The sequence below is a fragment of the Opisthorchis viverrini genome, assembly GCF_000715545.1.
Source record: "Opisthorchis viverrini unplaced genomic scaffold opera_v5_96, whole genome shotgun sequence".
NCBI lineage: Eukaryota > Metazoa > Platyhelminthes > Trematoda > Opisthorchiida > Opisthorchiidae > Opisthorchis > Opisthorchis viverrini.
Window position 1 is genome coordinate 58,555 of NW_008751749.1, and position 14,240 is coordinate 72,794.

Genomic DNA, 14,240 nt, shown 5'->3' on the forward strand with positions numbered 1-14,240 from the left:
GTGTACCTGTACGTTCACACTAATAGTTTCCGTCCTAACGTTAGTCTACAGTTTATTTCGGATTCAGTTGGGCTGCCCTCTACAGTTGAATGTACGAAGCTTCTCTGTGATCAGTTCTCGCTGCCTCCCGATATTTTGGAACCAGTGGACAAAATTGACTGCAAGTCTGTCTGGAATGCAATGTGTCAAGCAACGTAAGCAATCGGTTGACCAACACGTAGTCTCCGTGGATCATCATCATCATCGCTCTTCAACTGCCTGCGGATTCGAATACTGGCGGATGGAGTCTCTCGGATTACCGCTTGAAGCCCTACCACTGAGTATGTAGACGATCAGTTTTCTCTTACCAATGCCGTGTACATAGCCCCTTTTTGAAGATCATACATTTTACAGTTTTCCGACTTTTATTCGCACACCTGCTGGTATCATGTAAATTGGAGGGATATTAGAATTCCAAATTGCTCAGTTTTTGCTTCCGCTTATTAACCATCACAGTTCTCGCAGCGGCTAGATTTACTCTGAAATATTGCGTAATCGAAATAGTTTCGGCAATAATTACCGGGCGATATGTTACTTTTCTTAGCCTGCGCAGTACTGCAACCCTTCATATGTAGGTGTACCATGATTTTTACCTGGGTCGCTGTCTCGCTTATGCCATAACATCGGGCTTATCATCTGTTGGGTGGGTTCCTATTGTCCAACATTGTTTGTTCGAACAAACATTTGACTAGTGTTTGTCTGTTCATGTCCCTTGAATGTCTCTCCATCGAAGACTTGTTGCCTTGCCCTATCCGAATTACGACCGACTCAAGTTGACCCATAATTGCACTATGCCGTCACACCTGAGGTGTTCTCTGGCATTCATTTGCGCGGTTTGACGGAGTATCGTGAGAATCAAGCTGGGTTTCGCCCTGGACGAGGATGCATCGACCATATCTTTACCTTGAGATAAATTGTTGAACAGCACCACTCATTCAGACGTCCCACGTTGGTCCTTTTTTCCTCACTTGAGATAAGCTTTTGACTCTGTCGGTCATCAGAAACTTTGGCAGTGTCTAGCGATCAAGTGTCCCTTCCAAACATATATCCCCCATGAGGGCATTATATGCGAACTCCTGTGGGCGCGTACGAGTGTAAGAGAAGCTTTCGCTTGAGTTCACCACGTTTGGTGATGTAAGACACTCAAAGCGGCGGATACATTTTTACCTGGACAGCCGTATGACTTCAGGTGGACCGGCTAGAATCGAGACTACTCGAATCGGGAAGGCCACGACAGCTTTTGGCAACCTCTGACGTGATGCCAGTTTGTCTGTTGAGGGCAGAGTTTACACTGCGGTGGTGCGATCCATACTGCTTTAAGGATCAGAAACGTGGCCCCTACGCGCCAAGGACCTACGGAAGATATCAGTGTCTGAATCATTAGTCAGGTCTGGTGGGAACATCGGATTAGCAGTGCTGAGGTATGCCAGGTGTATTTAGGAAGAAGGAACTTTTCTGCGATAGATGAGTTACCCGCACTTCATAGGTTACGCTGATCAAGACACACTACGCATGACAGAAGACCGTCTCCCTCACAGAGCTCTCTACCCAGTCGTGTGCTGAGTGGAAGCCACCGAGAGATGGACAGTGTACGAAGTACGAAAAGACTAACCAGTAAACTTGATCGGGTCGACAACTGCCGCCTTCTTGAATAGGAACCGATGGATTCAACTCACTAGAAATGGCCAATCGCGCAGTTATTGGCGCTCTTGCATCAATGCTGTCGCATTCAATTCGTAGGTACCCAATTCCCAAACTAACCAGATGTGCCATTGCCTTCGTTTTCCGGTGGTCGAAGCCGTAGCGGCTGGGATCAATGTGCCTATGGTATGGTTTATAGCTGATAAATTGAATTGACGTTTGAATAAGGTTAATCCGAAGAGAACCAAATTGGCGTACTATCGGCGTTTTGTCTGATTCGTTTGACCCTCCGCGATTCCACACCAATCGAACTAGGCTGTCCTGTGTGGCAAAATTGTAGCCGACTTTTTTGTCGTTAGTAGATGGAGTAGGGTGGTTTTGCCTTTGCATTATTCATCTACTTTTTGAAGGGACTGATGTATAAGCAACATTGAACACAACTAAGGCGTAGCATCACCACGCGTCTTCGTTCCATCAGATGTTTTCGCCGATGCGCCTAATGTTTCCAGATCGACCTGCCATCATATCCTGCGCGGTGCTTCCGCGTTCCCGCTTTGGAGTTACCAACTTACAGTACTTTAGGGTCATATTTGTTGGTAGCCTCGTGCATGGGGCTTCCTAGAGGTTCCTAATCGGTATCAGATGGGGGGAGGCACTCTTTCTGCCCAGAACGGAACACAAGTCAACTTTAGTTCAAACTGTGGGTGTAAGACACCATTTTGCTGCCTGTTTATGGTAGTAGCAAAACTAACTTATGCTGTATGGATTACGCCTATGAACTCTGGATACCTGATGCAGCTATTCGTCGACCCATCCCACGTCTCCTGAGGTCGTTGCCAATGTGGACATTTGTGTACAGATGCCATATTGGTTATGTGCCAGCATGCACTTTCCCCAAATGATGTTGGAGAAACCAAAACTTTCCCTGCTCCTGGTCAGCAAACAGCTTCATCCCAGAAAACGACGATAAATGTCCATACAGTGCACTCCTCACGTGACCAGCAGCGGCGTGGCACTAGGTTGCGCACAGCCAGCTGATCCATGGCGGTGGGCATCGAAGTCAAAGGAATAAACCAATCCTGGATGTCTTCTTTTCAGTCACATTCTTATGTTGTGGACAACATAGGCCCACTTCGTTTAACGAGGGTAAGTCAGGTGATCCGAGAGACTTAAGCTTCCACTGCAGCGGGTAGATTTGTACGTGGTTGGTAATGTGGTGAAATATTGGTATGTGATTTGTATGTGGTTTAATTGCCTTCCCCATGTGTGAATTTAGGAGCGTTTTTAGGGATATGTCAGCTCGATCTAGCTTTGTATTTCCGAGTTAGTTGGTGGAAAGCGCATTCCCCACTCACTGATTCAATTGCCCCGTTTGCGAAGTGATCAGACTGTCGGCCGGCCCAAGGAGTGTGTCCTCGGTTGCTAGAATTCAACTGATAATGTGGCGGTAGGCGTACTAACTGGCCTTTCGGTATGTAGAAGGTAGATTTGTGACAATTGACACTGCCACCGGTCGAGATACTGCTTCATCGATTGTGTGACATGGTTCTGGTGAAAGTTTCTACCATCCGATCGGAGTGCACTGTGGTCGACGTCGCTTGTTAACTTTTTGATATAATGGCCACCTAGCGAGGTTCCCGAATGATATTTGGTGACTGGTTCAAATGAGTCTGAGCGTGGCTAAGCGAAGGATGCTAGCGTCTATGAAAGCCACAATCGAGTGCATATTTCAACAACAGGCTGCCACACCACGCGAAGGAAGAGCGAGGGATGAGTAACTTCCTGTTCCCAAGCGTAGACAGGGATAGTTGGGATGCGGAATTTCGGTTGACTTCGGGCCTTGTTGTCAGTGAGTTCGCCCCTTAACCACTGGGTCATCTCGAACATGAAGGCGTTCCGTATAGTTGCCCACATAACCAAGTGATGCTGCGAGCAGGTGGGTGTTAATGGGTTTTCGGGTTCATATACTGCTGCTTTTGATGCCACTATTGATACCGCTATGCCGCTGGACTGTGACCTAACCACAGGATCAAACATGACCTTCGTACTGTGCGCACGACTGTAGGTTCTGTGAATGCGTCCAGCGAAGATAGCCCTGACGCGATTGCCTTCTCTGATACCAGTAGACGCTGCAAAAGTCGTGTGCTCCTTGGCCGTTGTTGCCGTGATTGAATGCATCTGTACTTTACCGCGACAGGTTCTCGGACCCGTGTTTCGTGATATGGGCCAAATCTTTTACCGAGCGAGGTAAGTGAGTATGTCCTAATTTGGTATCTATTCATGTCACGGTATCCAACTGGGGACTAAGTGCGAGTGTAGCAAGGCGATCAATAACGAATACGCGCCCTAAGATCAAATATCCCCACTTGGAAAGACGTCTGAACTAAAATTTCCGAGAAGACCTCTATATGGTGACAAATGATTGGGCAGGGAGTGATAAGTGTATATTGAGGGCTTCAAGCACTGTTTCGCTCAGTCGTCGCGTTTGAATAACCTGCACACAATCTATCATTGTAACTCCACTTCCCCAGTGGGTGGACGTAGTCATTCGCACTAGCAATGGAACGCTTTACTCTATGCTATTGCTTCTTGTGGTGGTCCGTACGGGGCAGAATGCAATTCGGGATCTAGATCACCTCAATTAGTTGCCATGGCAACCTGAGTCGATTTGTCTTAGATTCGTACTTCAGCGACAAACTCGGCCACTAGTACTCAGCAGGGGTATAGTCTTTCCATCACTTGTGTTTGTCCCCGATTTTGTAAGGCCTAATGTGCCTGCTTGTCAGAAGACGATCCTGGCTTCACGGCAAACCGTAAGGATAACGGGTCCTGGGGTTTTTGCTGGAAATTCCCCTTGAGAGCGAGTCCCTAATGTTTGTAGGTCCGAGCTTTTACGGTGTTGGGTCATGTTGCCCCGTTTCGAAGGCTGACAACATACTCGCTTAGTCGGTTTTTTCAGCTAGTGTTCTAATGCCGAATTCCTCTGTGCCTCTGTCGCACTTGCGCTCAACGGCGGCCCTTTCTTTGGTTTCATTGATTAAGGCTTTCATGTGATGGTACGGTGTTCCAAAGTTTTCCCTTCATTTAAGAACCAGTATAATTGCATTCTGGGGAATTGAATGCGTCCGGAGTGCTGAAGTTAGCACTAGTTAACACTAGTTCTCCTATGTCGGGACGGCACGTGGCTTCGGGTCACGTCTTTTTTGCCTCATGCTATCAGTCATTCTTGCGGTAAATACCATCTACTTCATTCCAAGGTAGTAGTTTAATTTCGCTGCCACCAAATTGGCTACGATGGGACGCTGAAATCCAACTTGCCATGGTTCCTAAGTATGGAACGCTTCAGAATGACAGCTCCCTGCAAGGCGTAAATTTCTCGGGGAAGGAAGGATTAGATGCTCGATATTCAATAACGAACCTGAGTTTCAAATCCGACCACCACTTGATAATACCAGCCAATCCACTGCGAACTTTGAGACTATTTTGGGCAGTGAAGCATCAGTGCCAACACTGATGTTGCTGTCATTGATGATGGTGACTATTTTGGGAAGTATTCTGACGACTTCCTTCTGTAGATGTGTGAGAACACCGTAATACCCTAGTTTAATTTGGTTCGGCAGCGTAATCATTGTGAATGTCCTCTAGCCTTCCCTTAGCTAATCCCATGTCGGATAGGAGGTATCTAGAGTCAGGGACTCACCCGACATACTGTTGTTCATTCTGTGTTGATAAATTACCATGTTCGGTCGATTTTTCGCCAGGAGCAAACGCTGTGTGAGTGATGTTTTCTTGGTCGACCGGCACCAATTTACCCTGAAACGGCTTCGAATCTGACCAGTTGACTTCTTTACTTTTCAGAAGGAAAATCACGAAGTGTGTGACTTTCAGAATTCGGTCATCCAGTTTCTTGCGGTTCAAAGACATAACTGGTAGTTGCTACTGGAAAGTATGCTTTCAGGAATATTTGAGCTGGGAAACTAATTTGAATCTGTCGGTTGAGGTCTAACTTTCTGGCGACTAACGAAATCAGGGTTGTGTGTTTATACTGGATGAACATTCGCTGCCTGCTAAAGTAAAGGACGCATGTTTTGATGTCTAATATGGAAATTTGTACTCAGTTGTAAACTGGGAGGAAACAATCCGGCGTTTGATTAATCTGGATGCTTTTTCAGGAATATTCTAAGCCGGTAGCTTCCAGAGCACGAGAGGTTAAGTCAGCCTCTATCTCTCCGAAGGTGATGCAGACGTCTGTATTCGGCGTTTGGATTCTATGTGACCTGTTGTTTTTGTTGACACCGTCACTCTCCAGGGGTATATATATATCCAAATGGGTAGTGTAACTGGTCATTTACACCCATCCCCTTAAAGTGCTTCGGGTAGTGTAAACCAACTTTCTTAAAATTGGGGGCTTTGCTTGTCTTCCTCTCGGTTGTACGGCAGGACTGTAGCAGGGAACCATGGTGATGATTCACCGGGCAACTGAAGCAGTAGGATGGTGCAACCCTTGCTCACAGCAACACGACTCATTGGATTTCCAGTTCGTAAAACAAGTGTTATTGATCAAAATTGATCGTGGATTCCTAAGCCGGGAATATTGAACACTGGGAAGAGAACATTCCTTTAAAATTTAGAAGTCTGTAACTGTAAGCTTCTGTTTATGCTGCAACTCCTGAGTTTTGTACGCGGAGTTCGCATGAATGCATTTCACTAACCGCAAACAGAAGCTGGGGTCAGTACACTAGGGTCATAGACGTTGGCACCTTTGTACGTGGCGTGTCCCGGAGGTTGGGGTGAATACATTTCACTGAAAGCAAACAGGTGGGATTAACTCCTTTCCTCTTCCTTGTGTGTTTGGGGTACAGTGAAATGCGAACAGTGTCGTACGGATAGCTGCTTGTAATCTCCGTTAAATGCACAAATTTTTCTGTCCCCTGGCCTTGTGTATCATCTACTCAGGTGGACAATGCTAGTAACTTTTCACCTGAGATATCAGAGATCACTTGGCGTGCGAGTTGATTGCATATGAGGTCGTCTTACTGGTTCTTGTACCTTGGGAAAGGAATATATATTCGGAGCTAGGAATTGAGAACCGGTGGGTTGTAGATTGGTATTAGCATCTGTCTGCCTATGGTACGTCATTTGGATCAGAACTCGTCGCAATTGATTTAATTTTACCCGGTGTTGGAATGGCTCGGCTTCGGTGTAACACGCCTTCCAAGATGAGGACCGCGTGATCCCCATTGCGCTTGGTTGGAGACGCCGCAAAATGTCGCTGTTCATCTTGTAACTTTCCATTCGAACTGCCTGAATGAGTGTCTGGAGATGTATGCACCTCGGAATGGTTGTGGCATGCTAGTACCAAGTCACTTTCCCGTCCACTTTTATTCCTCTCATCACAATGAGGCTTTCAAGTAAATCATGGTTGTACGGCACGGAGGCATCAGTGTTCACCAAATGAGTCTAGTTTTGTGATGGCAACGCCTGGCGTTTTATAGGCGGACGGGCTACTTGAGTCTCGTGTTGTATGTCAGGTGGCTGATTCAATGCAGGGATCCACCGGTCAAATGAGTTTGACGAATTTACGCGACAATCTTGGAAGCTTTCGGTAGCTCATTTAGAAATATCCTCTGATTAACTCTGAAATGACCTCTTCTGCCCTCACAGAGGAAGTTACGAAAGTGTTGGTAATCTGATGGATTATTGGTGCGTTCATTGGTAACTGATCAGTTGGTTGTTGATCTGATTGTCGAGGCTGGCGATTGACTAGCATATTGTCACCATTCGAGAAAACATCAGTGCTCTCCGTGCTTACACTTGTGTAGTTTCCAGAGTGCAGTTTCAAGCTGTAATCTGATTGGTCGTGGCTATGTCAGATGATTAACAATAGCCAATCAGGTTATAGCCTAAACCTGCTCTTCTCAAGCCATATAAACGCAAGCACGAAGAGAGAATCCATCCATTTAACGCCACACTGATCATGCCTCCTCGAATGGCGATGAAGCAGATGAAAGTTGTGACAGACAGAACCGTTCTACAAAACAAATTTGTTAGTTTTCAAACAAGTTTACCAACCTCCCCCTTAGAGAGAACACCACAAATGAGAGGGCACTCGACTGAAAATCGACATACCAAGGTGACCGACTGCAGGATTTGCCAAATCTGGTGACCGTAATCATCAGTGTAGTTTCATTTGTTCGGAACAGCAGTTTTTACCTTAGCTTTATCAGTCTCTATTTTCATGTACTTTTGCTTTCGAGGATTCTGTGAAGGACGAGTGCAGCAAAACAAACGAGGTATAAACGTGAAAGCTTGCAGCTGAAAAGCACTAAGTCAAAGTCATGAAAATAGGGAGAATTCCCAACGAGAAAGGAATAAAAAGACTGATGCGGAGACAAATCAATGCGTGGACAGTCAAACCCAATCAGTATATGTGAATTCGTTCATCAGGCTTCATACATTGAATCAGATCTTCAAATAGTCCGGGTAAGCAGTGAAATGAGACACTTTTCGACGGTGAGCCAAGTAACATTGAATGAAATTCTGACACGAAGGGCTGGAGCGTTTCAAAAATACTTCGTGTTACCCGCGACTGCATTAGTTAAGGGGAGATTTGTCGCATGAAATAGGTATTTTGCCTGGTCTCCCGAGCTCTCTCTCTCGTCTGATGGAGAATCAGTTCAGTATAGTTGATCTTCTGGTTTCCGTTTTCATGTACTTCGGAATGACATTTTTCGGAATATGGTCCGCTTTCTCCATAACCCATCTAGATGCACTGACACCTGTTCCGATACATCTTCACACGCTGAGGTAGAATAAAGTTTGTTTCCGTTTTAAACACAATTTATTTCCAAAATGGGTCATATGTTTGTTTTCTTCATGTCTCCTTCACTGAATTCTGTACGAGGGGACGCTCTAAACGTCTTTTCTCTTAGCGGTTGATTCACAAGTGGATAATATGAATGGGGGAAACCCTATGCTTGAAATCATCGAGCACAGGTGAATGCGGATAAAGACTATCTCAAACACATAATATATAATATTCTAGGATGGAGAACGTATAACTTGAATGAAGAGAGAATAGGTCCCCGATGATCAGCATTAGACTCGGCAAATGGTACAAACAATTTAGACAGTTATCGTGGACACACGCAGTTCGTTCCTAAAATTCTGGACAAGGATAAACAAAGTCCGTATTTGAGTGGCTCCGTTCAGATCTTCGAAAACGGTTAACGTAACTTTTGCAATCCATGCGCCATTCCACCAAGGAAGGAAATCATGCAACCTGTCAAACCGTACCGGCAAAACCAACGTTTGTCAGGTCTGAACCAATTCAAAATCACGATCACCATACTCTTCCAGAAGAATGCATATGGGTTGTTGACAATGCCACATAGACGTCACTTCAAACAGAATACTAATTCATAGACATCACTTTTGCGACCAGGATTTGGATAGCTATAAAAATTTCCAACTTTGGAATTTCGTTCTGTGTGATGCCGTCCTCTTCACAAGGGGAGAGACGTGCTCAATTACTAATGATTTACAGTATAATTTGTCCTGGTTTGGCTGGCATAACCCGCAACGTTACAGCATTCTTGCTATGTTATTATCTAGAAACTTCCTATTTGACCTTCCAGTTAACAATACGGTGCTTCTTTCGCGGCAGATTTATGAGACGAAAATTATTTCAGTAAAACACTCGAAATCGTTCAAATGCTTACCGGTTTGCTGCACCTACTAGATGGAAAGAAAATGTACCGATTTCACCGAGCTCTTCTCAAAGGCATGGTCTGATACTTTTTCAGGTGTCTCAGTGGTCTTGAGTCGTTTAAAAGTCATGAATTCCCAAGTGAAGTTGTTTCACTACCGCCCAAGAAGAAACATTTCTTAGTATGTAGGCCTCGAATTTTGGGCTGTGTCCACCGGATCCAAATACGAATGAGCCAATCGACGCCAAAAATACTTGATATTCATTAACCCCGGTAATTCACTACCCTATCTAACCATTGTTCCAGGAACTATTTTGATTAGTTTGCAGACCTTGTTTTACAGCGAGCCAAATCTGGTTCAGAGGCGCTAAGCCAAGTGCTCCTCGAAAAGACCCTGTAGTTCCACCAGGTAGCTACGTATGTGAATCACTAGCGGTTTCTATTGTCTCGGCACACTGCTACCACCAAGATGGGATCTACTCCTAGTCCAGTCCGTTTGTGAAAGTCTACCCATAGATCCTGGTCGGATTTCCGTCTTGAATGTGCTGTAGACTGAACAACTCTGCGTCGGCGTTTGATTCTGAGGAGATTCAGGGAACAAAAATGCAAACGAAATGAACATTAACTTGCCATCACGATTGTTGAACAAATACTTCTATTCCCTTATAGAAAAACAGACAAAAAACGACCAATTGGCCGCAAACCGACCCATGCGAATTGTGTGCAGTATGTCCATCCCATGTAGCCGATTAGGAGATGTCGTAGCAATCGCAATGCTCAGTTGTTTGAATGGCACAGTTCTTGCACGTTTGAAAAGTACAGAAAGCTGCAAAGTAAGACAGACAGAGTTCCAAGGTCAGTATCATGAAAATAAAGGAAAGCTCATAATTAAAGATGGAATGCATTCATGTTGGACCGGAATTGTCGCATTTCATGAGATCAGAATGTTTGAATGTCCATGATCAATTTGTTTTAACAAAACATAGTAGTAGGATACTGGGTGATGAACACTGATAAGCTAATCAGGAAATAGCAGTGGGCGTATTTTTTACGGAATATATTTAAAAAGTAGTGTCTGGAGTGTATTCGTGATGAAAAGAGTAAATATCTTCAGAAGGAACCGTCACATGAGAAAACAGCGTTGACTGGTTTCTATGGCTTTCTCTTTAGCCGTAGTGCATATCAATTCTCTTCTGACTCTAGGTATTGAGAAGTCATTTTTATACACAAAACTCATCTTATCTAACAGCATCAATTGAGGATTTCTCCAGTATCCCCTACGGTTGTGCTTGTTGCCTTCTTCATCCTGAACACAGTCACCTCTCTGATACTACTGAATTTCTTCGAAGCTTTCTCTGATCAATGGATTATAATGCGTGTGATTAAGGTTCATTGGTTATTGGTTGAGTTGCGAGTGGTCTACATGAGTGAGGGAATTAGTGGCGCTATACACAAAGCAATGCCCCACTACGTTTTGACCATAATCAGCGCTCTCGAACGGACAAACAATGGACAAATATTCAACGCAGAAGTTCAAATACCGGACACTCGTAAAAACATGGGTCACATGAACCGCAGTGAACTAATCAAACTTGGCAGGCCAAGTTAACGAAAGAAGTGTTTACAAGTTTCAGTGATTATGCGGCAAGAAAGCCTATGAATCCTTTCCACCACAGTTATTATGGGATAAATGTTCACACACTTGGCTCTGTTTGAGGATCAAGGGGGGCCAACTACCACGGCCTCCTGAGAATGCATCAACCTGGTTGGCCCAAAACAGCGCAAAACTCGTCAGTGTTTCAAACCTGTTCTCACACCACCTATATCAAACAGAGGAGATAGAGATGACTCAGTGGTTAGAGCGCGAAATTACTGACGGGAAGGTTCAAGGTTCGAACCCGACCTCTGTCTCTGGACTTTCCCTGTCTAGGCTGGGATAACCAGGCAGTATCTCTGCGCTCGTGCTTCCTTCGGTTGGTATAGCGGCTAGGCACCAAAAAGGTGTTACAGCTGGATATCAAAGAAAATTCATGAGTATGTTCGCAGCGGAGTCGTTAGACTGGTTGTTCAATGCGGATTTTGAGGAAAACTGCCAATAAAAGGTTCAAGTTCGAACCCGACCTCTGTCTCTGGACTTTCCCTGTCTAGGCTGGGATAACCAGGCAGTATCTCGGCGCTCGTGCTTCCTTCGGTTGGTATAGCGGCTAGGCACCAAAAAGGTGTTACAGCTGGATATCAAAGAAAATTCATGAGTATGTTCGCAGCGGAGTCGTTAGACTGGTTGTTCAATGCGGATTTTGAGGAAAACTGCCAATAAGTTGTTGATTATGAGGGGCTTCATCGAGTCCACAGTCCCAGCAACTCCATTATGTAAATAAGCCCAAGGTATACTCCATCGATTTGATTCCCCAATTAGTGTTAATTCTCAAGCGCATGTGATTCCTAAAGGTTGTGGTTGGAATCCATATGTCTATGAGAAGCATACATGAGACAATTTACCCCGCCCTTTCATGTAACTTCGAATTCTGTTGCTTATACAAGATGGTGTACACGAAAGCAAACCCATGTACTTTTAACTCAGAAAAAACTATGCCAAGCAATGGACAATAACCGTTATCACGTCGTGTGCACGGGACCACTGAGAAGCTGAAACCGAGCAAGCTTTTGCTTAGCTTTATACTAAAAACACGAAACCATCGTCGCCAAACACTGTTTAACTTGTCTGTTTAACATAATTTATGGTTCACTGGATTCATCAAATACCATCGGCTCCGCAAACTAAGTTCGCTTTGGCAACCGGTCTTTTCTAACCAGTTGCGCAGCTACATGGAATTCCTGGGAAGGATAGAATATGCTGAGACGAACCTAATGAATGAAGCTTGTGTCCGGATGTAACGATGATACTACTGATGGAGAGGCATGTGAGTAGCTTGTGTTCTTGAAATTTTGCTTTGGACCTCTTGAAAAAGGAAGATATATTGCGAACTTTGTAACCTTTGCTTGGATTTGAGCAATGAATGATTGGAGTCAATGAATATCCAGGAAAGTTTAAGAAGACGTGTTCAGGAGAAGATGGATGTCCAGTTTTTGTAAATTAGATGCAAATGGGAGTTTTGCTTCCCTGTCCAACGGTCTGTAATCGGTCAGTTGGCATTTTCTAGTAAATAACTCCGCAGCGAAGGCCTTCTTCCTTTTTCGGGTAGCAGGATAGTCGAAACTCATCAAATCGATAGCTCAAGTCGTTGTCGCCACATTGTGGGATGTAACGTGCACAAAGTTCATCCCTTCAGGTGTCCAGAAACTGGCTTACCACATAACCACTTGGAACTTTTAGAGCGGATTGTCACACCAGAATGCCTGTCAGTTTCTCCGCACATCCTGAATTTTAAATATACCCGTATCTTTTCCAATTTGAATGCAAATTGTCTCCACGCCATTGGTACCTCCTGGAACTAGGTTTTGTCAGCTATCGAGTTTTATTAAAAAACTTGGACTAGTTGCTGAGAATAGTAAATTGTGTAACAAGTGAACAGCAAGTGTGTAGGAGTCTATGATGAGTAAAAATATTGTTTAGCCATGAACGTGAGAAAGTCTTTCGTGGATTCACACAACCATATACGTATAAATGCAAAAAAATCAATTCGGCTTGCTTAAATTTGGCGAGTGTTGACAAATCCTGCTACTGATATCTCTCACGAACCCTACGAACCAACTTATCCAAGCCTGGTATAGAGCTTGACTGATAGGCTCTCCAGACCGACCTACAAACTCGAGTGTTTCCATGTGCCTGGGCTATAGTGGACGATATGGAAGCCAACCATCCGCACACACCCATGTCTGCAGCGCACCAAAAACTTCTCGAATGCAATCGCTTGATAGGAATTTATCACTGCCTTGACAGGACCAACCGAACAGCCCAACCCGGTTGCAACAGGCTCATGTGAGAAATTTCCCATCATCGGTACTAATTCTGTCAAATCTAGAATGACCAAGAAAACTGAAAACGGTTGACTAATCCTCGTTTTCNAGAGCTTGGTAAAAACCGGTGACTTATTGCTGCGTCATATAAGAGTGATATTGGCTCCGATATCTAGATCCAGCATGGAATGGATTGGCACAGCAGCCATTCCATATAAAGCAGGAGCATCGGAGGTTATTCGAAGACTGCTGAACATAGCCAACAGTAGAGTGGCTTTCCAGGGGGGGGANTTTCCAGGGCGGGGGGAACGGTGCGTTCAGTCTTGGTGCATTTGAAAGGACTAGGGACTGTATGTATAAAATCAATTGCAAAGATTGAACTAAGGTTTACATTGGACAAACTGGCAGGGAATTGCACACCAGAATTGGAGAGCATAAAAGGAGGATAAACAAACCATCAGGAAATGCGGAAGAATACCAAACGCTGGTCAAAGACTCGGCGATGGCGGTACATGCCTTAGACAAGGGGCATAGAATAGATCTCGATATTGTAGAAGTTTTCAGACGGGGACTACGATTCACACCACAGCGGATGATAGCCGAAGCGGTAGAAATCACTAAGCGTCACAGTGTGAATAGAATTGAGGGTGTGGAACTGGCGAACGTGTGGAGAGTGGTCTTTGATAAACCGAGTTGACAAGTGACTGTGTGGTTGTCAATGCGCGTAGAATCATCAGCAAAAACGCCAGATCTTGCTGTCATTATCCGCTAGAATTTAATACGGTGTGTGCGTAAGAACGTCTGTATGGCTTGAGAGCAGTGTGCCAGGCTTGCCTCTGAGGCAGGCTTTGCCTGCCAAGTTTTGGAACTGAGATACATCTGCTTGCTACCCAGGCCTGAAACTGCACACTTTTCTGCTGAGTTTTGAAGGTA

General features: G+C 44.8%; 1 protein-coding gene across 1 annotated transcript in view; it reads left to right on the top strand.

Moving 5' to 3' along the window:
* Nucleotides 1-192, top strand: part of T265_13688 (hypothetical protein) — a gene marked incomplete at both ends in the record, with an annotated part of 34,709 nt that extends 34,517 nt beyond the window's left edge. The window contains one exon of the mRNA XM_009170076.1: nt 45-192. Coding sequence (XP_009168340.1) covers nt 45-192 — 148 coding nt within the window. The remainder of the gene's footprint in view (nt 1-44) is intronic.
* Nucleotides 193-14,240: the final 14,048 nt, after the last annotated feature.